The 24,447-nt window shown below is 36.0% G+C and overlaps 1 protein-coding gene across 16 annotated transcripts in view; it reads right to left on the bottom strand.

The window, feature by feature from the left end:
• KCNMA1 (potassium calcium-activated channel subfamily M alpha 1) overlaps nucleotides 1–24,447 on the bottom strand; it is a 439,294-nt gene that overhangs the window by 93,359 nt on the left and 321,488 nt on the right. For 13 of the 16 annotated variants that reach the window (XM_058840858.1, XM_058840857.1, XM_058840866.1 and 10 more), the window contains 2 exons: nucleotides 17,564–17,650; nucleotides 12,616–12,692 (listed from right to left, as the gene is read on the bottom strand). In XM_058840858.1, the coding sequence (XP_058696841.1) occupies nucleotides 12,616–12,692; nucleotides 17,564–17,650 (164 nt within the window). Of the gene's footprint in view, nucleotides 1–3,019; nucleotides 3,194–11,251; nucleotides 11,405–12,615; nucleotides 12,693–17,563; nucleotides 17,651–24,447 lie in introns of all 16 variants that reach the window. The other 3 variants (XM_058840868.1, XM_058840869.1, XM_058840859.1) reach the window with 2 other exon arrangements.

Raw genomic sequence — 24,447 nt, 5'->3', positions numbered from 1 at the left:
GCTAAACCTGAAAAAATGTAGACACATTAAGACTTAAAATTCTCTTTCCTTACATTTAGAAAAATTATAAGTATTTTTTGCAGAAAACAGCCTGTAAACTCAGAAGCTCTTTTAATGTAATTATACTTAATCAAAATATGATTTTCATTTGCTGAAAGTAGAAACAACAATATAATAATGGAGAGACTCATTCACAATGGAAAATACACTGGAAGTGTTATTTTCTCTGCAGATTATACAATCAGAAGATTAAATCCTGTGTACACTGGTGAATATGTAAATATATATCTTCTACTCCACATCCAAATTTTAGAAAAAGCACTAATTCTTACAAAAACTACTCATTGTTTCTTGAAGCTTCATACAATGGTCTGTTATTTTATTTACCTTGGAAAAAAAAGCCCGCTTTTATAATCAGAAGGTTTTTTTTGAAAAAAAAAAGGACAGAAAGAAATAAGTACATTAGGCAATTGTAGAAGCAAACCAACTCAACTGGGGCACCATGACCAAAGCAAGCCCTGTAATAGTATAATGACCTTTAATGAGTGTCTGGGGAAACAATACAGTCGTAGCATAAAAGACAAAGGGCAAAACCCATCATGGCTCCACTGACACTAATTTAAAATGATTTTCAGAACAACTAAAGAATGTAAGAGAGGTAATCTGATCCACCAATCTGACCTCACTTTGATTCTGGGGCCCTGCTGCTGCCATTTCTAATTGTCAAACACTCTACATTTCACATCTGCTCATATTTAATGAAAAGCTGACTCTCCCCACCATTCTTTGAGCTAACTAGCTCTGTCAAGATGGGCATCGTCCCACCCCTGTGCACTGCAAAGAAAACACACTGGTTTCTATTGAAGCCCTGCCAGTGTAACACTTTGTGCATATATATATTTTAATTGGAAAAGAAAGGCTTATGCAGCTTTGCAAAGAGTGTGAATTGGTATTGATTTTAGTACTTATTATTAACAGTCAAAGGTGACTAGTCTCACAAGGGGAAGACTGAGATCTCTTTTGATTTGATGGAGTGATGAAGGGAGGAAAAGGCCCTTGAAAGATAGGATGCTAAAAATCCTCAAAGGTATCAATATCACTTATCCATCAAAATATAACATAGCTAGCTCTAACATGTTTCCAAAAATGCACTAGCTTTTGGTGGAAATAATACCATTATTGTGGAGGATTTTGGCTCAGCAGGCAACGCAATCAAAAATGTTTACTTTATCTGCCTCTGTAGAGTCTTAAGTGGACTTGAAAGCTATGGTAAACCTACAAATTAGTTTTTCTTTCCTTGCCAAACAGTGCTAATGGCAGAAATTTTACCTACTTGCAGGGGACATATTAATTTATCCTAATCTGGTTGCTGTTAACACCAGTGCCAGGACCCAGCCACATACTCTCTGTACCAGTCTGTACTTGTACAAACTCCACCAGGCACGGTGTTACTGAGGCTGTTACACTGTACAAAAAACTGCCTGCAGCAATTCTCAATGCAGGAAGGTTCCTTGCTCACTTTTCTTAACAAAATATGTTTTCCTACATTTTACCCTGATAAAAGTCTTGTTAAAGGATAGAACCTCCTGTCATTTAGAACAGGACTTAAAACTAAGAACCATCCACCTTATGGTGATAACATGAGTTTCAAGCAAGTAGCTAGCTAGGATGTTCAGAGTGCTTATACACAGGTAGAGAAGACAACATTTTTGGTAAAATCTCCAAGAAATCCTATTAGAATACTTTTAACTAATATGGTCTTCAGACAAAAGAAATGTAACAACTATTTATATAGGATTGTTATAATTGTGACTAGAAAAATAGTTTGGAAGTCAAAATAGTTGAAGCACAATCATTCACCACTTGGAATACATACTGCAATGCATATGGTACCAAAAGACAGCCAGGTGCATAATCTAAAAACTACATTATAGTCTTCATAGCAGAAGGCACTTGCATCCATAATGACTTGCCTTGGAAAATGGACATGCTTCCTGATCAAAACTCCAATCTACTCTGATAGCTGTATCTGAATAACTTTAAAGCTTCTCCTTGCCATTTGGGTAGGGAAAGGAAAACAGCTCCTGTCCCAAGACATAGTTTTGCCTGTTAAGAATGACTAAATAGGACAAGAAAACAAAACAAACAAACAAACAAAAAGCCATTTAACAATCTTCCTCAGCTTTTGACATCACACTGATAATCCAAGCTTTGGAATCCCTATAGTTTGTCCAAAGAATTAATGACCATGCAGAATTGTTCTAGGCTCACTGTCTTCTCCCTCTCAAATCTGATCTTTCAAAAGAGCTTTCAGGGAATGCTTCAGAATGTTACTGTCCCTATGGAACAGATTCTACATTTAATTTCAAGACTTTTGTACGAGGGATTTGCTTCAGCCTAATTTTTCTAAAAAGGCACTACAAAAAGTACAACCATTTTTACAAAAAGTACAACCATTTTGGTGGCTTCAGTATTAGATGGAAGATCCTGCCTTACTGAGAATGAAGAATTACAAACAAAACTAAAGATAAAAGTAGCAGCACAGAATAGAATTCCAGCTAGTACAGTTCAGCTATTACATTGTATCCTGTGTATTTATTCACTGCCCATCATATGGTGCTCCAGTGCAAGCATTATTAAAGCTACCCACTTGGCACCAGTCACAGATTTAGACATAGGTCTGGTCCTCTACTGAAGCACTTATTGCTAAATTAATGACAATTTGTATTGTATGAATTAAATACAAAAGATGTCACCACACTGCACTACTAAGGTCCTGCAGGCTATTGCAAGAGGATATTTCATAAAGAGCACACGAAGCAAAATAATGATTTACAATTTTTTGCATTAAAAATAAAAACAGAAATATAAATAGGGAGCTGTAATCAAATTTGGGGTTGATTTTTTAAAAAAGCATCAGCCCAGTAAAACTCACAGAACTACAATGCACGACACAAGACAGGGATGATACCACAGACACCACAGACATGGAACAGCATGTGTTGGTGTTAAAACTTACAGGCACGTAAACTGGTGGAGCAATCATTAACAGAGACAGAAGAAAGTGGGAAGGCTCTCTCAAGGGTGTCCATGTTACTATGTACACTGCCTGACATGCAAGAGCAGTCACGCTCAGAGCGTCCGCAATCAAAACAACATGCCAGTCTCATTCTCTTGTAGATGGACATCTTGGCTATAACCATGTGTTGGATGGGAGGAGAGGAAGAGCAGCAGGTTAATGGCAAGGTCATATATATAACAAGGCAGCTGGAAGGTAATTTAAGGGATTTAATACAGGCCTTAGTTAATGTTAACAGTCTTGACCCAGGAAAAAAAAATGCAATGAGATTATTGATAACACTTTGGCTGTACATTAAAAGTAGGGCAAAAGATTAATTGCTCTTTATTTCTGTTCAGTCTTAGAGGGCGACCACAGCCATGGGGAAAAATTACTGTTTACAGTCAAGTGTTTGGATCAAAATAGAACACAGTAAAAGCACAGAATACTAAGAATATGCTTTTCCCTTGGCACAATTAATACCGTTGGGTAAAAATGAAAACGAAATTTTCTAGACCATTAGATATTTTTGGCCTATCCTGTTACCTGTAAAAATGAGAGATTTCTTTATATATAAATATATATATATGTATCTATACACACACAGAAACACACATACACATATATTCTTACATACACACACTCATACACACATATGCATTACACACACACACATATATATACATATATATAAATATATTTCTTCTTAAACATGTTATAAAAATTTCTCTGTATTAAACTGTGCCAAGGGACTCCTTTACTGCAATTAATCACACATTATTAAAGAGTTACAAGATATTAATAAAATTTTCCAAAAAATTAATTTTGCTTACATTGTATCTTCAGGAATTCAAATTAACTCTTGACAGAATACCAAAATTTGCCCATATAAGAGACAAAACTAAAAATGGTAAATATGCTCAACATTAAGATCAGTTCACAAATAAGGCATCACCAAAAGCACACAGAGCATTGGTCCACTGAAACATGCTGAACCAATCATTGGCATGGTTTCTGCTCTGGATTTAAAAGTCAATCAAGAACAAAATAACTGAACGTAGAATTAGGTGTTAGTTCCAAAGTATGTGCCAGGTTAGACAGAACATCTTTATCTTTCAGTCAATCTGAATGTCCTTGTTATGTATTTCTAGAAATACAGAGCATCCTATTTTATAAATGCATGTATAAATACCATTCTGGAATTTTGTATGTCATCTGAATCAGGTATGATTGCATCTCAAGAAATCCAAAGGCCATTTAAATTGTTTCACATGTTGCACTGAACCAACTTTTGGTAATGGTTTAGATTGAACTGACTCAATTATACTAAAAACAAAACAACACTGACAGGCAAAAACAAAACCTTAAAAGCAAATGCAGAAAAAAGGTAATGTTTCTCTGGCCTGTACCTTCAGTTTAGGATGTCTTTTTTGTATTATGACATTAAATTTAAAAGAATTTTTTTTTCCAGTTTCTTAATCCCACAGTCACCAGGAAAGAGGGATTGAAATCACTCAGATGGGTCAAGTCCTGTTCTAAGGCCTTGATGGCTTGCCATACAGTATACTTGTCAAGCAAGGGTAACATTATGATTGTGGAAAACAGGCATTGAGGGAGATGAATGAGTGATCTCTTCAGCAGCGACTCCATTCCTCTAAAACTTTGCTCACATGACTAATGCCATGTTCTTTTAGCATCCTAGTAGAGTTATCTTACAGCTGTTCAGAAATTCATCATGCAGCGTCAGGCTTGTTCATTGCATAGTACATCATTCCTCAGAGCTCGGCTTTTAGTAAGAAGGTTTCCACTGCAGCTTTTGATGCATACACATTCAAACTACACAGAAAATTCAAAACAGCATTTTCCCATGTTTTCCCTCTGTCTAACTCTTCCCAACACATTCTTTAGTTGAAAAGTTGGACAGCAAAAGAAAAGTGAAGTAAGTTATCAAAAGTGTGACAGTCTTTCCAGTATGTCTACTTTCTTATTTTTTAAGGAAATGAAAGAAAAATAAAGGGTATTTGTGAGACATGCTAACAGTAGGTGAGGTAAAAAATGCAGGCCCATTTTGCTATAATTATAGCTGTTTTGAAGGACTTTTTCTAATCAAACACTGTAGCAAAACACACTGCTCAGAAATTCTCAACTGCTATGTCATTGGTTATTAACAGTCCCTGTTTTCATTTACTTCTGGCCATATCTTGTCAACAGTCAATAATCGGATAGGACACATTTATGAAAATTAAAAAGAAATCATCCTTAAGGGCAAAGAAGTCTGGGAAGGAAAACTTTTTGTATCATTTTCATCCGACTTAAACCAATAAAGTTGGAAATTTAAGGCCTTCTCTTCAATAGGGGAAGGACATGATGGCGTTTCTCAAAAGCAATGCCCTTCAGGGACTGTTTTTAACTATTATTGTCAGTTGTTCTGGAGATCATGCATCATTTGAATATTTCACATCATTAACATGCAGGAAACAGGCTTGGACCTGGAAATATAAGTAGCAGAAAGGACTTGCCATAAGGGTTTTAACCAGTATATAAGCAACTGCATATCAGAGCAATAACTTTTGGAAAGAAAACATGCTGTTACTCTTCATTCCTTATATACAGTCAGTTACATTCACACCAAATACAATACTTATTTTAAATAAAACAAAACACATATTATTAATAGGGATGACTAGTGACAAGATCAAAGACAGGACAGAAATGATTTTAAATGGTTCAGCCACACACATACCATTGTCTATAAAACTTCCATAAACATTAACAGAAAATGGGAATCGGCAGAGAGACAGGGGGACCTTAAGAACAGCCTCTGGGTGTGTGTTAAATTTATCTGACACCTGTAGAACCTGCATAAGAATCAACTCATTTCTATTCCTAGATGTGTTATAAATGTTGAATAGAATTGTAATTTGATACTGGTGAAAACAGTAGTTGGGACATAAAGGAAACTACTTCCCTATTTTCAATTGTATAATAAATAGGAAAAAAAAAAAAGGAAGAACAGATCCTTCTACTTAATATGACGACAATCACATAACATTTGTAAAACTAATCAGTAAAGCTATCAGGGAAAGTTTTTATGGACATTAAGTTAAGCCTGCTTAAATCATTTACAAAACAAGGCACATATGAACTACTCATTAAGAGCAAAAGGAGAGCTAATTTTCTTTAAATTACTTTTCAAGTAAATAAATACTTCTAGAAACTTTTAGATGCCATTTTTCTCAGAAGGCAGTAGCCTTCCATTCTCTAAAAGAAAGAATTGTTCCCCAGATGTATAAGCTTCTTATGATACCTTGCCTTCTGATCTCAAAATGTCAAAAAGTCCAGTTAAAATCTGTAGATTGTCTGGATCTGAAGTGTTACTTAAAGTTCACTAACAGTAATGGGAAATATTCCCAGCTGCAAAAATAAGCAAAGGAAACTGCAGATTATTCTCTACCTAAAATGTCAAGGAACAGCTCCTTTTTTTTTTTTTTTTTTTTTTTTTTTTTTTTTTTTAAGAAAGCAGAGCAAAATATTCTTTCTCTCCTGATTTTTTGTAGCCCATAGGCTGTACCCCATCCTGGTACTGCTCCCGTCTCTGCGGCGCTTTCCCCGGGCTCAGCGGAGCCACAGTAGAGCTCCGAGGACATCTAGTGGCTCTCTCCCAGGTAGCAGCTGCTTAGAGCAGGAACGGGAGGTTTCCTGACCACCCAAAGGTATGAAAAGATATAAAAAGGTCCCAAAACACTTCAGAATTGAAATGCACAATGTTATTTCAATTCATCGAGCTCTCATGATCCAAACTATGAGTGAAAAATCGTCAGCATTGAAGGGCGGCCGGAGCGGTGTGACCGCCTGTCAGCAATGCTGGTCAGCATCATGAGACTGAAACACAGACAGGACTGCCCCCAGCACAGTTTCAGTTTCCTGAAAAATACAGCAGCCTACCTTACATTGTTTGTGAGAATTTATTAACCCTAACAGAACAGGCAAACCTATCTCTCCATTATTTAATTTTTACAAGACAACTTTAAGACTAGCAAGTGAGCTTGTTCGCTCTCTTGCCATTTTTTGCCATCAAAGACAACCGGTTACTTGTTTGCTCCAATTCACATGGTGCTGTTCTATGTCAAAACTGTAAAAACAGCAGGAGATCTGAGTGGACATCTTGCCCTATTTTAGCAGATATAAGAATGACTCGAGGTTTTGATGTAATGGCACATTTATAGACCAATTCACTTTAATTTTCAAATCTGATCATGACCTTTCCTTCATTATCTTACAGAAGACTCTCAGCCAGTGTACTCTCAAAGCAAACTGTATTTCTAAACTTAAGCTATTGGGGAAATGGAAACAAAACAAAACAAAACAAAACTACATGACCTTTTCTTTTCTAGTTCTTTCACAGCGTGAAGAACTGCCTTACTTGTTTATTTATTACCATTTAAACAAATTTCTTTAGTTCAGAAAGGTCTCAATATAAGAACATATTTTAAATAAACACATTGCTTCAGATAAATCCAGATTACTTCCAGTATTTGGCCTCAAAGTCATTAGGATTCACCATTTCATCCACAGAAATTAATTTATTTCTTTTATTGCTGATCCTTATCATGCTGACCTGTTTCACAATCTGCTTTTTCCTGCTGCTTCATCTTTCTGCCGTGTCATTCTATTGGCTAAAAATAGATGTTTGGAGAAATTTCTGTTCTCTCCTTGAATATTCTCTTCCACAACAGGATCTCAGTCCTTTAGCGTAGTTTGCAGGCACCACAATAAAATAAATAGTAAATAATGATAATGATAATGCAGGCCCCACCATGATTTCAAGAAGGCCAGACTTTATCAAGAGAATAAATTATTCCTTGATTCTTTGCAAGATCCTACAGTGTGTAGAGCTAAGAGGTGAAAACTATCTCAATCCTGATTAAGACCTGAAGTGTTTTCATGCAATACATTCAGAATATGTGTTAAAATGTTGAAGTTTCATGCCCTCCTTTACTTAGAAAAGCAGCAGTTTCACAGTAAAGTTACAGCCTCAATCTGGCACAGCAACACTGCACTGCAGCTACGAGATACTTGATCCCCCTTGCTCTTTGAAAGAACAAGCCCATATAATCCAAACACTGCTCTACAACCAGTACATTTCTTTGAAGCATTTGTATTTCTAAGCAGCAAATTCTTTCCATGTCCCAAATGCTGTATTTACCATGAGTGTACACACAAAGTGGCTGATGAGAGCCTTCATAGATTCTGTCCACTTTTAAGTGGTATGACCTGGATTGACATGAAATGGTCCATAAAGCTCATATTCTATATATAATAATACTGTTAAACTTTACAGCTAAGGTCCTGAAAAATCAGTGTGTGCCTCCTTATGTAACTAATGTCAAAAGCAGCAAGCTCAGGAAAGTAATCACTGCAGCTTGTTTCCTGGAAGATATCTCTGGGTTTATACATTAAAAACCACGCTTTGTCTGGCTTTCCCCCATAACTCCTTTTTTTTCTGTCATTGGTGAGAAAAAAGTTAGATAAGGACAGTAAAAGACTGGCTGTGCTACTCTTTGTGTCAGCTGTGCAGTGAAAAGGACAAAGTACAGAAAAACTAAACGGGGACCTGACAATTGAATTGTATTTAACCAGGCAAAGAGTGCTACGGTGGCAATTATCCCAGCCTCACCAATATCCCTAAAAATTCAAGAGATATCTCTACAATAATTGCAAGGAAATGCTATTGCCAAGATCTCATTTTCATTTAGGGATAAAAAATAAGCTTGTGGAAAAAAGGGGCAAATAGGTGGAAGAAGGGGAAACTGCTGTATTTTCTTCAACGTCACCCTAATCTCCATTGGTGTAAACGATGAGAAACTTGTGGGTATGACGTCACTGCTACATGCAACATAAATAAAGAAAAGAACCAAAATACTGAACAAAAATACTCTCTGCTAGAGAAAGACAGGTTGGACCGCACTCTGGGCTACAGGGAACCCATTTTTACTCACAATAGATCACTATCAGTGTGCAGTTAAAATATAGTAGGGGCCGTGTTCCAAGGCAGCAAGAGGAAAAATAAATCAAAAGTTTGTCAATTGTCATCGATTACAAGAAATTCCGTCAAACACATCAATGTACACATGATTTGTACCCTCTGGGGTTCAACCCCCACCATTCACAGCAAGCACTGTCACTGGAAAAAATATATAGAGAATTAGACCATAGCCGTTGCACAAAATGAAAGAAACAGGAGGAATAGGTCATCCAGTTTAGAGATTCCGTCCCAAAGTGGTTGCGTTCTATATAAATATATACATGTATCTGGCCTCTTGCTGCAAAAACTACAGTTAAATGGAATAGGAAAGAGATTTATAACATTAAAAAAAAAATAACAGTCTGCAAATAAAATTTCCACACAAGTATTTCTTTGGACAATATGCCATCAGCATTTATGTGTTATTCGGGGAGTGGGATGGGTAAGAAGAAAGGGATGGCAAAGAAACTGCAAAAGGAAAGCAGGATTACATGAATTATCCTTGGCCTTGTAGAAATGTACTGATCTGCCCTGAATTCTTAATTTTAGGCCTAACAAGTTTGGACAAATGGCTATGTAGGTCAGACTCACGTTTAGACCCCAACAATACCCCAAGCTAATGTTCAGAAAGTATTTAAATTGAAGTGCAACCTCAAATACATTATTAAAGAATGTGGGTTTTAAGCGTTATGGGAAGCTGCATTAATTAAAGCCACCATAATTAAGTTTTCCGTGTAAAGATAGTTTTTCACATTTCAACAGAATTCAACAGAATTTAATTCACCTGAATGTGTCAGTATCTTTATACACAACCTTTCCTTTCATCTTACATATTTTCCACATTCAGCTGCCTCTAATTACTATGTTACTTGCTCATTAAAGCATGTATTTGTCATAGAGAACTATACAGATGCATGTGTATGCAGTGTCGAAAATCAAACTGACATAGTGACGTATTACATGCTGACAGAGCAGTTGACAGTTTCCTAACACAATAGGGAAAAAGTTTCCTCAATTTATACTTCATTTTGGTTAGAACTGCATTTTTAAGACCAATGATTTGCATCATTTACAGATGGATAACATACATAAGTTTTTTCAAAAGTGCTCAGTGATTTGAAAGCTAAAACATTTTATGTGAATAACAGACTGCACTGAATACTTACCTTAAAAACAAACCTAAACGCAAAAAGCAGGTTCCATAAAAGGGATTTCAAAATTGTCAATAAAATTTGAGAAACAAAAATCAGTAATTACTATCGAAATTTTTAATTTAATTTTTTCTGCTGGCTGACCGCTCTTTAAAAGCAAAGTAATTGCCTTATTTCTAATACTTGTGAGCATGCTCCTCATTGAAAGCTGTTCTCAGCTCTACTACGAGCTGCCTGCTGTCGTGGTATCTGTGACCCCTTGCATCTAAAAAACAGCAGGAGATAGGGCAGACTAAGGAGAGGGGAGACAAAAGGGAAATTTATAATTTATAATTATATTTTAAATTTCATTCTGACTGACCATTATTCTTCACCTGACTCAGAGGATTCCCTCAGTGTTCAGTGCTCACTGCACCACCTCTGCCAGCCACCTCCTTCTTCTGCCTCACTAACTCAATCATTTTGTTTGTTCATCTGCCCAACACCCTTTCATTTACTGGACTGATATGTGTGACCATGCCATTTGTAACCCTTCTGACTGCTCCTTACAGAAGTTGCTGCTCTTGCCTCTCCATGGCCCTACTGCTGGTAAAATCCACTGTGTTGGCTGGGTCTTACCCTGCTTCCTCCCAGGTTTCAAAATACTGAGAAGGTTACCTTGATTCTCATTAATGTATAATAAAGGGCTCTTAACCTCTACAGTGTGAGTTCCTGATTCCTATCTTCTAAGAGATGACAATGAAAAGTGTAGTTCTCACATTAAACTCAGAGATCTTTGGGATTTATTCTTTTTTTAAGCACGACATGTTTAAAAAGCATACACCATGTGAAGGAGAAGAAAATAGAAATAATTTTTTTGTAACTGTTGTTTTTGGTTTTTTGGTTTTTCTGACAGAACCAGATAAAATGAAGCAGGTAACATATTTCTCTTTAACTGTTGAGTAATTTGGAAAAAATATTTCATTTGAGAGTTACAGGCACCCTGAGGCATCTGTAACTGGCTTTACCAGAACTTACTCAGCAGACTCATTGGCTTTGGCAGCAGTTCAAAGGTCACATTCTCACATGGATAAACTGTTCTTGAACAATTTTTTTCCAATATGTTAGGCAATGCATACATTCCTTCCACATCAGGCATGCTTTCCATGTGCTTTGCTCTCCTTGTGGCTACTGGGAAGATAAATACCATTTTCTGTCAGTTCCAGCTGCTTTCTCCCTATCATACTATTGTTCCACACTCTTGGTGTTTTGGAGGAGAGGAGTTTTTTAAAAAACCTCCAGTGATTTTTTTTTTTTTCTTTTCAAAATGATCTTCAAGAGTTCATCCACTTCAGATGGTACTTCAATACTCCAAAAGGCAGAGAATGTTCAGCTTAGGCCTTCTCCCATCCTCTGTAGTAGTGCACTGCTAACACAGACTCAAGCTACAAATAAGAGAGCTTTTTCCATTCTAAAAGTAATGGTAAAATAGGCATGATCAAATTCTTCTGAGATCTTTCAATTTACCTAATCAGTACTTTTGAACTGAATGATCTTTTTATGGCAGAATACCATGGAAAGCACATAAATATTTATATATTCAATGAGAAATTGATTCCTAAATAATTTTGCTATCAGTATTACAAATATGCATGGGTCAAACACATCTTTGTTCAAAGTGTGGTTGTGATAGTTCCTGAAATGGGTCATTTCAAAGTATATATGGGTAAAATGCTGATTGCTGCATATTTATAGAAATTCAGATGCAAAGTCTCATCTCCATTCAAAAACTCAATTATTTCTTCATGAAAAACTGTCCAAACAGTTTAAGAACTTAACTAAACCTTATATTAGCATTAGAGCTAAAAGGATATATGTAAGAGGCAGTAATGTTTAATTTATTCCACACAACCCTTTCCTCCAGTAAAACTGTTCATTTATTTCAACCAAAATTTATATAAATAGCTATATGATAAAATATAATTCCCTAGTTTCTTCTTTTGCAGAATCAGGTTCATCAAGACAGAAGTTTTTTACTTTGCAGAAAACTATTGAAATTACTGCATTTCTGCATGTTATGAATGAGAGAAAAACTTTAGTGTTGGCTAATTCTTAAGTCAGAAACCTCCACAGTTAGGTTCTACCTTGACTTGATTCTTCAGTTTTTGTTAGCTTTGGACTTCAATTTACTTTTTAATGAAGACACAGGTGTGAGTGATGTGAAATGTAAATAAAAACACATGGAGTTCAGAAATCCAAATAGCACTTACTATGTTGCTGTGCATGTATTTCTTAGCTTTTCTGTACCATTGTGTAAAACACATAAATGCATGTGCAGGTATTCTTCAGGGCTGAACAGTTCATGAAAAGGAGAGGAAGGGAGGGATAGAAATATTACTTACGCCGTTTGCAGCCACATTTTTTTATCCTTTTTGGATCCGTGATGTCATCATGACAGGCCTTGCAGTAAAAATATGCCCTGGAGAGACAGAATGGAAAAAATGACACATTTCTTAATCCATATAAATGAAATTAGTCCCATATTTCCTCTTGTTCCAGTGACCAATTAATGAAACACGCCGATGCTAATTTCCTTTAATCTTTGTAAAGGTTTAGACATTTAAAGCAGGAAATATTTACTGCAAGACCATCAATTTCAAATATAAGGCTCCAAATTAGTATTTCTTTTAATATACTTTTATTTAAAAAGTAATTAGAAGAATGTATGATAATTATGCCACAGTGTATTAGTCCATTTGTTTTTCATCTTAGAAAAAAGAGCATCCAACGAACTTTGTCACAAAAAAAGAATTTTTTGTTCTTATCAGCTATACCAGGGTGATTTTTTTAAAGACTGTCTAGCACCCTGTGCCAGTTTTTCAGGTTGAACATTTGACTGTTACTGTATGATCAACATTGTACGTTGATCTTTAGTAAGGGCAGAAACAATGACCCTGGGAGCTATCAGCCCATCAACCTCACCTCTGTGCCTGGAAAGATCATGGAACACATCCTCCCAGAAGCTGTGCTGTGGCTCATGGAGGACAGGCAGGTCATTCCAGACAGCCAGCACGGCTTCACCAAATCCTGCCTGCCCAACCAGCAGCTTTCTGTGGTGGCGTGACTACATCGGTGGATAAGGAAGTGCTACAGATGTCATTTATCCAGACTCCTTAAAGCCTTTGACATGGTCCCTCACAACATCCTTCTCTCCAGACTGTAGTGATGGGTTCCATGGGTGGATTAGGAATTGGTGGGATAGTCGTGGTCAATGGCTCAGAGTACCACCAGGCACTAGTAACAAGTGGTGTCCCTCAGGGCTCTATATTAGGACCAGTGTTATTTAATACCTTCATTAATGACACAGAGGCATCAAGTGCACCCTCAGCAAATTTTCAGATGACACCAAGCTGAGTGGTGCTTTGGCCACACCTGAAACACAGAATATCATCCACAGGGACCTGGACAGGCTCAAGAATTGGGCCTTGGGAAACACATGTGGTTTAACAAGACCAAGTGCAGGGTCAGGGCAACTCCCAGTATCAATCCAGGGGATGAACAGATCCAGAGCAGCCCCGAGGAGGAGGATTTGGGGGTGCTGGTGGAAAAGAGGCTGGACACGAGCCAGCAATGTGCACTCACAGCCCAGAAAGCCAAATGTGTCCTGGGCTGCATCCAAAGCCCCGTGGGCAGCAAGACAAGGGAGGGAGCTCTGCCCCTCTGCTCCACTCTGGTGAGACCCCACCTGCAGTGTTGGGGCTCCCTAGCACAGGAAAGACATGGACCTGTTGGAGTGAGTCCAGAGGAGACCCCCTCTTAGACAGGTTAGAGAGATCTTGCAGGAAGGAGCACCTCTCCTACAATGAAGGGCTGAGAGAATTGGAATTGCTCAGCCTGGAAGAGAGGAGGCTTCTGGGTGACCCAAGTGTGGCCTTTTAGTACCTAAAGGAAACTTAAAGGTAAGATGGGGCAAGAGTATTTACAAGGGCATGTAGAAACAGGACAAGGGGGAATGGGTTTACATTGAAAGAGGGAGGGTACATTTAGATTCAATATTAGGAAAAAGATCTTGTCTATGACACTGTTGAGACACTGGAACAGGTTGCACAGAGAAGCTGTGGATTCCCCATGCCAGCAGAAGGAGAAATAAGGAAGTGAGAAAGGATAAACTTTTAATTTCATGTAAGATTTTCTAAAATTTCTGATTTAAAAGTATGCATCACACTGCCCAGAGGAGCATTCAATCATGACCACCAAGTCAACATGTCCTGTAAGGCTGCCATGACACTTTTCATGAGGTCACCCAGATGGACTCTAGAAGGACAGTTACAGTTCTTGCTGCCATAGCAAATGAAACATACTTTTTAACCTGATGAATTTTCCCTGCCCTTGTCCCCACTCAGGATAGGTCAGCTCCCTGCCTGTCTTCCCAACTCCCTCTTATTGCATATTTCTCAATATAATTTGGCAGTAAGAGGCAAAGCCCCCACTTTGCAACCACCCACATATTTTGCTGACAGTAAGATAGTTAGATTGCTACAACAGTTGGGAGGCCACTGAAACAAAACAATCTACAGTCCAAAATATGAAAAAAACCAAAACCAGACCAATATTAATACACAGCCTCTAATTAAACACAGCCTTTGGCCCTGCAGCCAGGATGATTACTCTTATTTCTTCTAGATTAACTATAGCATGGCCACTGCAGGTGGAACTATACTGGTGGTGAAGTGACCCATCATGAGAAAGATAGCAGGCCTAGCATACAAGAGATGAAGCATATCAATGCTTCAAATTTAAATTGCAGAGAGACTTCACTGATGCTATTAAAACATTTCTAAAATCAATATAGCATGATGCTACCAATGGAATATGTAAGTCCTAAACACAGCACACTTTATTTCTCTAGGAAACTTCCAGGAAGATTATTCCTGCAGGCTGTGAAATTGCCTTAGGATTTCCAAGATGCAAAATGTAAAAGGAAAATGTCTTCTCTGAGCATGTATACTTTGCTGCAGAAAGTTTCTGGTCTTTAAGATATTCATATTCCAGCAAAAACAAAATAAACTATTTCCACAGAAATGAGAAGAAAATGTTTTTCAAACCATGAGTCGATGTCAAGATGTAAGCCAGGAGGAGAAAACTGCCTCAAAATTTACAATTTCTCTCTAGTCCATCTGTAAAGTCCCTTCATTAAACAAGAATCAACTACCACAAATAGTCCCTTCACAAAAGGTTCATAACATGAACTGGATATTGGTAATTTCTAGAGATCTGTTTCTGAAGTTCAGTGCAGGACAATTGTCCTAAAGGGTGCCTTCAATCCAAAGTAAAGAACAAATACCTGAAGTGATTGCTGTAATAAAATTATTCTAGAAAACTGGGTTTTTCTGCTGCTAGCACTAACATGTAAATGAATAAAGAATAATGAAGAAGCAATTCATATAGTTTGTATTATATTTAAACAGTCAAGATTCTGTGTGAAGCTATTTACCTAGGCATAATTGTTTGTAGGTATAATTGCTTCTTATGGGAAACTGCTCTTCTAAAAATGCAAAAGTGATTTTAACAGAAAGAGTAATTGAACATCATATGTTATATTTCACTGTGGGATATATAAATATGAATAACTTTAGCTTAAGGGAGCTGAAATATCTTCATTAACAAAGCCAGAATAATTTAATTTGCATTTCAGGTATAAAACATGTTTAATTATGCTTTATTAAAAAATCATTTTTCCCCTCCAAAAGACCTCAATTTTAGAACATATTTCTGACTCTGATTCATAGCTAAAAGGGTGAAATTAACACTTTTCATAATTGGCTTTGTTAGTTGAAACACATCTGATAACCATTTACTTTGCACAGAACAGCTAAGAAATGTGGCAAGGGAGGCAGGATATTTCTAAACACAGCCTCCTGCCAAAAGCCAGGCAGAACTGGGAATCTTGTTTCGTGCTCACTATCAAATAAAACATGGCAGATGAATGATGTGAAAAATTTGCCTAAACTCCTTAATAACAGTTAACTTCTCCCTAACCTTAGCAGTTAAAAATACTACGCCATTTTACTTCCAGTCTGAGAAAAAGTTAATTGGAGAGTGTAAAATGCCTTATAAATGAAAGAAAACTAGCAGGTCAGTAAAGCAGTGTGAAGACAGTTCTGTATATTCAGCTGGAGAAAAGCAGCAGAGAGGAAAAGAACTGAATGCTGCAAGCAGCGTCCCTGAGGCAGTGCAGGGTGCTCCTGCTCCAGGGATGCTGCTCCAGATGTGACAGGACAGGAGCTCCCTGCTCTGCATGTCTCACCTAGGCAAAAACTATCCTAGCCCTTTCAAGGAAAACAAAATTCAAGTTCTCTAATTTCATTGTGTTGGTGTTTTGATTTTCTTGAAGTATTCAGGGCAAGTACGCATAGTTAGGTATTATTTCACTATATTTAAACCTAAAAGGTTGGAAGTTAATAAAGGGTATAATTTGAATATTTTATAATTTTAAGTATAGGATTTAGCTAAAATACAAAACTTACAGAAAACATCAGTAAAAACCTGATTGCATGACTCATAACAAAGACACAAATTAAGAGGAAGCACTCAGCTGCAAATATTCCTTTTCTTTTTTTTTTTTTTTAATCATAGGGACATTGAATATTTTTTCTTTGAAAAATTATTTTATTGTATTGCTCTTTTGTTCCTTCCAAGCATACTGTAATCCTAAAAAACATGAGTACACATATTTGTTTCTCAACACAAGATCATAAAACTCCTTTTCGTTCATTCCAAATCTGGCAAAGCCAGGTACATTGAGCCTGTGAAGTTGTCTGCAATGGATATAATGCACTTTTGTAGTTTGATTTATTATTATGAGGCCATAGAGTTTGTAGATCCATTAAAAAAAAATGACAAGAACATAAATATTATTTTGCTAGTGCAGTCACAGAATGAACTCCATAGCTCACATCAAGAATTTGCTAAAGTCAGTGTAGACAAGAACTCCTCTAAACCCAAAAACTAACGGAACTGTCATCCCTGTCCTCCTCTCCCATCGTAATTCCTCTTAGATCCAATAAGTATAGAGAAAACAAATGAAAATATTTCACATTTTCTAGGAGGGCTCAAAACCCCAGCTTCTTTAGTTCTTTTCATATCTGCTGCAAATTTCATTTCCTTGATATTTAGGACAGTAGTTAGAAAAACTACATGCACATGGGTGCTTCAAGAGTAACAACTCAACTCCCCCTCAGAATTTTTAAACAGCTAATAATGAAAATAAGGTGAAGCATTTACATGTAAAGAAAAAAACTGTAATTAAATATATTTGTTTCTATTCAAAGGTAAAAATGTAAGAATTACCTTTTTACTTCTTTGGCATCACTTGCAATGAAGAATCCTAAGGTACCTTCTTGAATCTTGACATGGTTTCCAGGATTGATTAATATACTGCTCAGTGAAACAAGAACAAAACCAACAAAATAGTAAGTTTATATTAATTTTAACTGAATCTTCCAAATTAGCTTTATTTGATTCTGTTATAGAGGACCCACTAGTTAGGAAAGACGGCAAGGAAATTTTAAGCCATTCTTCCTTGATATTTCCAATCAAGTAACAGTTTTACATGCTTTTTACAAAAACTTAGTTTGAGACAATAAAATGCCTCTGCCTATAATCACATCATCTAAGTGCTTACATGTGTTTTCTTATCTTTTTGCTTTAAATATAGACTACATAAAATCCTCTCATAAACGTGAAGTGTGAAGTTGAGCATTGCTGTTTGCTTGCTCTGTCATGCAAAGTGGTGAGAAATCCACAATATGGTGAAAGGGAAAGAACCATCAACCACCACTCAGTAACAACAAAAAATATCACAAAATTAAACCATTTGATGCAAATTTTTGCCAGTTTCTAGTGAAACAGAAAGTTAATGGGACCCCTATCTGGACATACAATGTTATTGTTTAAAATAATAAATACACACATACACTCAAGGGGAATGGTACAAGACAACCAGTCACGACAGCTGAAAAAACATAAAATGAATAGAAAATTTTTAAAACACTGCTATGTAGCCATGAAAGAACAAAAATAACCCAACCACCATGACAGAAGAGCCTTAGCTAACTTTGCAAAGGAACTGGTATCAACAAATGAGGTATTCCATGTCTATGAAATATCTTCTTTATTTTCATAATAATTTAGGCTTTAGGTAAAGCGTTCTGCAAACTACCAAGCTAAATATGAATATACAGATAGAGATAAATATAAGTAGATCCTTCAGTAAGTTTTAATAATGTGTAATATATCCTGGCCTTTGACTCTCTACAGCTTAATATACCTTTTCAAAAGTTTTCTCTTTTTTGTATTTTATTAAAGTTTAGCTTTTCTAACTCAAAATGTAGTAATGGTATGTATATGCAATTTAGAGTAAATAAAGACTACTAGGAATTTAAACACTTGTCCATCTAGAAAAAATTGATTTTAGGGAAGAGACATATATACAAAAATAAATACAGCACAATGCTGAACAGACATACATTACTAAAATTTGATGGTCCAAAGTCTTTCATGCTATTGTTAGGAGGCAAAATGAATCTCAGTACATCTCTTACTCAACATGTTATTTATTCTCTATACATTAGGAATAAATTAGTATGACAACATAATATATCTGAAAGATTAATAATGTGCACATTGTTTTGTGTTATTCCACATGCCTGCAAGGCCCTATGACAAGAATATGCAGGCCACAAAATAAAGTGCTCATGAGTTCAGAAGTAAAAGGTTGGTCATGAAGTCGTATTTCAGCCCCCATTATGTAGATCTTATGATACAGTTTTAATTTAATACCCACAAACTCCTTCCTTCCCACAATCTGCAACTTCATTCAGTGGTGTTTTACTGCCATTACTTCAGGCATGGCTTCATGTAATTTATCACTCCTTAAAATCAGCATCATATTTTTCTTGTGTGTTTTTCTGCAATGTTCGTCACTACCACGTGCAAAAGATTCACAAACATGTAATTTCTTTTACAGGAAGAATGAAGATATAGTATTACCCCATTTTGCAGAGGAGAGATTAAGTCACTAGAGATATAGTACTTATTAATTTGGGATGCCTTCAGCCCAACTTTTTCTAAGTGTTTAGCATTGCATAGCTCCACTCTACATTTTCTAGAACTTTTGCTGTGAGAATGCTCAGTATTTCAAAAAGCCTAGCCTCTGATTCCCAAAATAATGAATATACTCAATAAGAGGTCAGCTAGAGAAGGTTTGGCTTAAATTATTATCTTCTCTCTTAGATAGCCTGTGTAGGAGGCTGGAACAGAAATAAAATCTCAAAGAAAGCATCTACCCAGATATCCTTCCCTTTCCTTCATTCACAGTTTCAAGCTTTGCAACAAATAAAAAGGAGAGGAGAACTACAGGAATTGGAAGGTATCACCACAGAAAGCAGGTTCATCTCCACAGCACACTTTACTAGTATTTGCAAAAAATGAAATGTGAAGGTATAAATAACATCTGTATTACACACACAGAAAAATGGGATGAAATAAAGTTACACAGCTAAACTGGTATCATCCATCATCAACTAGTATCATCTAGTGTCATATCTAGTATTTCTTAGAGAATTGGGCCTAATGGCTGCAGTTGCAATGGAGTTTTAAAATGCAATTTTACAGAATCATGATGGAATCAAACAGATAGGAGAAGAGGAAAAAAAAAAAAAAAAAGGATCTACCACATAAGAATTTCTTCATATGAAACCAGTTACTCAGGTCAAAACAGGCTGGAAAACTTTGCTTTCCTGCACAAGCTCTTGTCACTTGAACCCACAAAGTATTTAATAGCACTTGCAGGGTGCTGTACTGGCCATCTTAGTCTCCACCTTTCCTCCTCTCTGCCTGCTAGTATGTAATAACCTGCCATTGCACTGAGAACTTAACTGCTAAACTGAAAAAATCTTCTATAGAGGCTAATCTAATGTATTTATTATACTATTCCTTATAAAATATGTAAGGTCTTGGGTTGGCTGGTTTTTTTAGGTACAAATGGGTACTGCTCTATCTGAAAAATACTTCTTATTTCCTTACTTGATTCTTAAGTGACATAAGTGTTACAGCTTTGCAGTGAAAACAGATGAACACATTTCTTTACATAGACCCAGGCTGGGTTTTTTTTCCTTCTTGGATATAGATAAACTATACCAAAGAGTCAAAATCCTACCCAAACCTCAACAACCCAAACTCCACAACCTGAGGTAACCACTAGATATAGAAATGTTCACTTCTCATAATGAAACTTAAAATTTGATGAAGTAATAAGCAAATGAAGCAGTTCTTTTGAGATGCATGGAACATAGTCTTAAATTAGAAGTAACTGGCTTCATTTAGGATGCAAAGCATTGTGAGCATGATTTTGTATCTCAAGGTTTTCTGAGACACATTAAATCAATTCACATGGATCAGTGTACAGACTTTATTTTTGTCAGATCTTATACTTCGTTCACATATACCTCTTTTCACAAATACAATGTATTTATAACCACAAAATATAGATGTGGTCACAGGTAATGTAGTATGAGCCCAGCAGCAAAATCTTCTGTTGGAAATGAAAATTAATTTGCCCCATCACTACTACTTGCTAATAGTTACAGCAAAAGCTCATAAAGCTTTGGGTATATACACACTGATATACAACCAGGGCAAAATCATGAGCAATTTCTACTGAGCTCTACGGATGTATTAAATATACTGCTTATTAAAGCTGCAACTGAATTATTTCTTATGACACCTGTAGTGTCGTTAGCTGAAGTTATGCTTTGATAAGCACTCACTCTAATATTTACAGCAAGGGTAATGTTTTGAATTAAAATAGAATATAGGGAACAAACAGCACAGAGAAAAAAAAAGTCTTCTGAGTATTCCAAGAAAAATGCATCCATCGGAGACACATGTAGTTTTTTAATATGAAAAAATGCATATATATATCCCCATAGTTGAGAATATAAGTACATGGCAAAATAAATAGGAGTTTTAAAAGAGACAGCTTCAGCTGATGTCTCATTTTAATGTATCTCCAAGGCTGCAAAGAAAAAGGAAAAAAGGACAGAAACTCAAGAGGTTTAATACCAATAAATATAGCTAATCTGTATGCATTCTGTGCCACACATTAGAAAAAAATATTACTGAAAATGACACCGATTTTTCCAAATACATGTTTTTATCATAAAGCACAATTTGATTTTTTTTATCTCCTAAATCAGCTCATGAAACCAAGCAAGGAAGGCCAAGTACTTAGAAGCTTGTAAGATCTTGATCAAACTTTGTAATTTTATAACATTTCTAGTTTAGGTTACCTCAGAAAGTAATCAAGCAATAACAAACTCAAGAACATTTAGTCATAAATTTCTTTAACTATTTCAGTTCCTTACATTCCTCAGGACAAAACCTTTCATGGCAGGGCTTACATGACTGCTTGCTTCTTCACATGTGAATGTTTAGGACACATGGCAGTTAAAACCATGTAAATTAAATATGATTTAATATGTTCAGTGGGAATTTTATTTACTTCACCACCATAAATTTATGAAAAGTCAGTTCCATTTCTTTTCAATAATATTACAATTAGGAAACCACTTGTGGAATAGAATATGCACTCTGGAAACCTTTGTTTTACACTTATCTGCAAAAGCTACCCCATTTGCTAAAGAAGATTCACTTGGTGAGTAGATGCGAGATCATGTAAATAACAGCAGTGAAAATGTCCCACACTGAAAATGTGGAAATCACCCTTGAATTCAGTCGGACTTTTAGGAATCACAGACTGAATCACAGAATGGTTTATGTTCAAAGAGACCTTTTAAAATCATCTAATTACAACTCTCATGTCATGGTCAGGGATACTTTCCACAAGAACAGATTGTTCAAAGCCCCATCCAGTCTGACACTGAACACTTAAAGCACATGAAAGAATCATAAATATTATCCACACAGCTGAAAATGAGTTCCCAGACTGACAGAAATATAAGCAGGTTTAACACAAATGGAAATCAGTGCACATTTGAGATGCACAGTTTCAAAAAATAAAAATAAAAATAAAAATAAAAAAATTAAAACAAGGTCACAGAAATTCTAGACAAACATTTATGATTTTCTTTACACAGATTCTTCAATGAAAATTTCAGATAGGACATGATGACATAGATATCTGATCATATTGCTCACTGTGTGCTAATTGTGATTGACATTTATTGGATTGTATCTTTCTGATGTTTTAAGTATACATGCTACCTTCAATAAAATACAGATACATGAAAATATCTGTTCATCCATTCTTATCTACCTGAAACTATTCCAGAACATGAACGCTGCTTAATACAATTTTTGGTAGTGCATGGATGACTGACTGCACAAGAAATGAATATTCTGACCTAGCTAAAGCATGCCATATTATATCTTCCTTTAAAGCACTAAAAGTAACCTAAGGTTTCCATCACTAATTGTATATCTTCTATGTTTTTTTGAACATAAAGATATTTGATGGACAGCCTAATTGGAGACTTGAACTGTAAGACAATTTCTTAACTGGCACTTTGGGGTAGGACTAATTCCCTCCAGCTATTTATTTTTTACTTATTTCTGCTGCTAGGTGATTTTTGTCTCCTGCTTTCAAATGTCACACATATTTCACTCAAATGATGTTTCTTGGTCTAAAACACCATTACAAAGCTATAGAAAGCTGATATATTTTCATAATACAAGAATATTTAAAACATTACTTCTAATAATTTATCAGCATACAAAAGATTTCAGTAGGAGATGGAAAATGTTTACTGTAGTTTTCTAGAATATTCAGCTATCTTCTAGGTGAACTACATGGAAAAAACAACCAGTCAGTGTCAGAGTCTGAACCATCATTACGCAGTTTGCATTTATTGGCAGGCCACTTGCTAAGTGGCATGGCTCCACAATTTGCTTTGCATAGCTTGAAACTGAGCAGGCTTCCACTACTGCTGAAGTTGGGAATGGATAGAACTTCCACCACTTAATCTAGACATAGCAGTACAGCAGCTGGCTCTGAGGTGTGCAGAACTGTCAGCCTTCTCTGAGAAATGTAAGAGGCATCTTATTAATATGGAACAGGTGTGGTGAAGGTCTTTAAACTGAGCTGACAAAGGCATGTGGAGATGCCCAGCAAGTAGAGCACAGCAAATATGCAAGGGTAACAACATTTTAACAGCACTACATGAAGACTAAAAACTGAAAGCACAGATAAGGTTAATCAATAGAAACATGGACCAGGAGAGGTCTTTTAAGGATTTTCCTTATCCATGCCTCTGTTATGTACCATTCCTGTTTGGTCTTACTTTCAACTTTACATTTTAGACAGCACTAAAGGTGGGATTCATTTAGGATTGAATTCTAATGCATTCGGGAACTGTCTCTCTCTTCCCTTGCAATTATGGACTATGTCTGGATACCTAACAGGAGATTAGACATTTAACATTTTGATTGATAAAGTCAGGTGTGATGAAAGAGACCAATTGAACAGTTCATCCCTGCATCAAGAAAACCTGTCTGATTTTGTAACCCTACTTCTTTTTTTGTTTGTTTTCAGCTGCATGGCTACCTGTGTAACTGCTATCGCCCTATTCTAAAGAAAAAGAAAAGACCAATGGTTGAATTAAATGAAACACGAACACCAAAACTTTGACTAAACAAATAACAAAAGCTGTAACAATTCTGTTTTAAACCTTGTGGTAGATGTGCTGTACCATTCCCCATGCAACTCAAACAGTAGCAATATCATCCAGTAATCAGGAAGATATAATATTGTTTAATTACTATGAATACATTACCTAAAACAAAATTATGTATTATTACTTACTATAGCTACCACACTTTTAAACAAAATCAGCTATTATTCTTGACTGCTTCATGCTATGCCCAGATAAAAAGTACCACTATTAGCATAATGGCCTTTTAAAACATACTATGTCATTCATACAACTACAGAAGTTTTTTGAGATAATATTTTTTGTTTCAGGGTATGTTTAGAAGTGGAGTGTGAGTGTAGGTGCACAAATCTCATAGTGGAGTTGTGCACATACCAGTTTTCACACTAATTGTAACTCATAAATATTGATTATTTTTTCTGGGATCTATCACTGACATTAATTCATAATGCTTCATATCACTTTATACAGCAAAATCTAGTAAGACTCTAAAAAGAATACAAG

This window comes from Poecile atricapillus, chromosome 6 (assembly GCF_030490865.1).
Source record: "Poecile atricapillus isolate bPoeAtr1 chromosome 6, bPoeAtr1.hap1, whole genome shotgun sequence".
Lineage (NCBI taxonomy): Eukaryota > Metazoa > Chordata > Aves > Passeriformes > Paridae > Poecile > Poecile atricapillus.
Note: the sequence above shows the minus strand (reverse complement) of the source record. Positions and strands in the feature narration are given on the sequence as shown.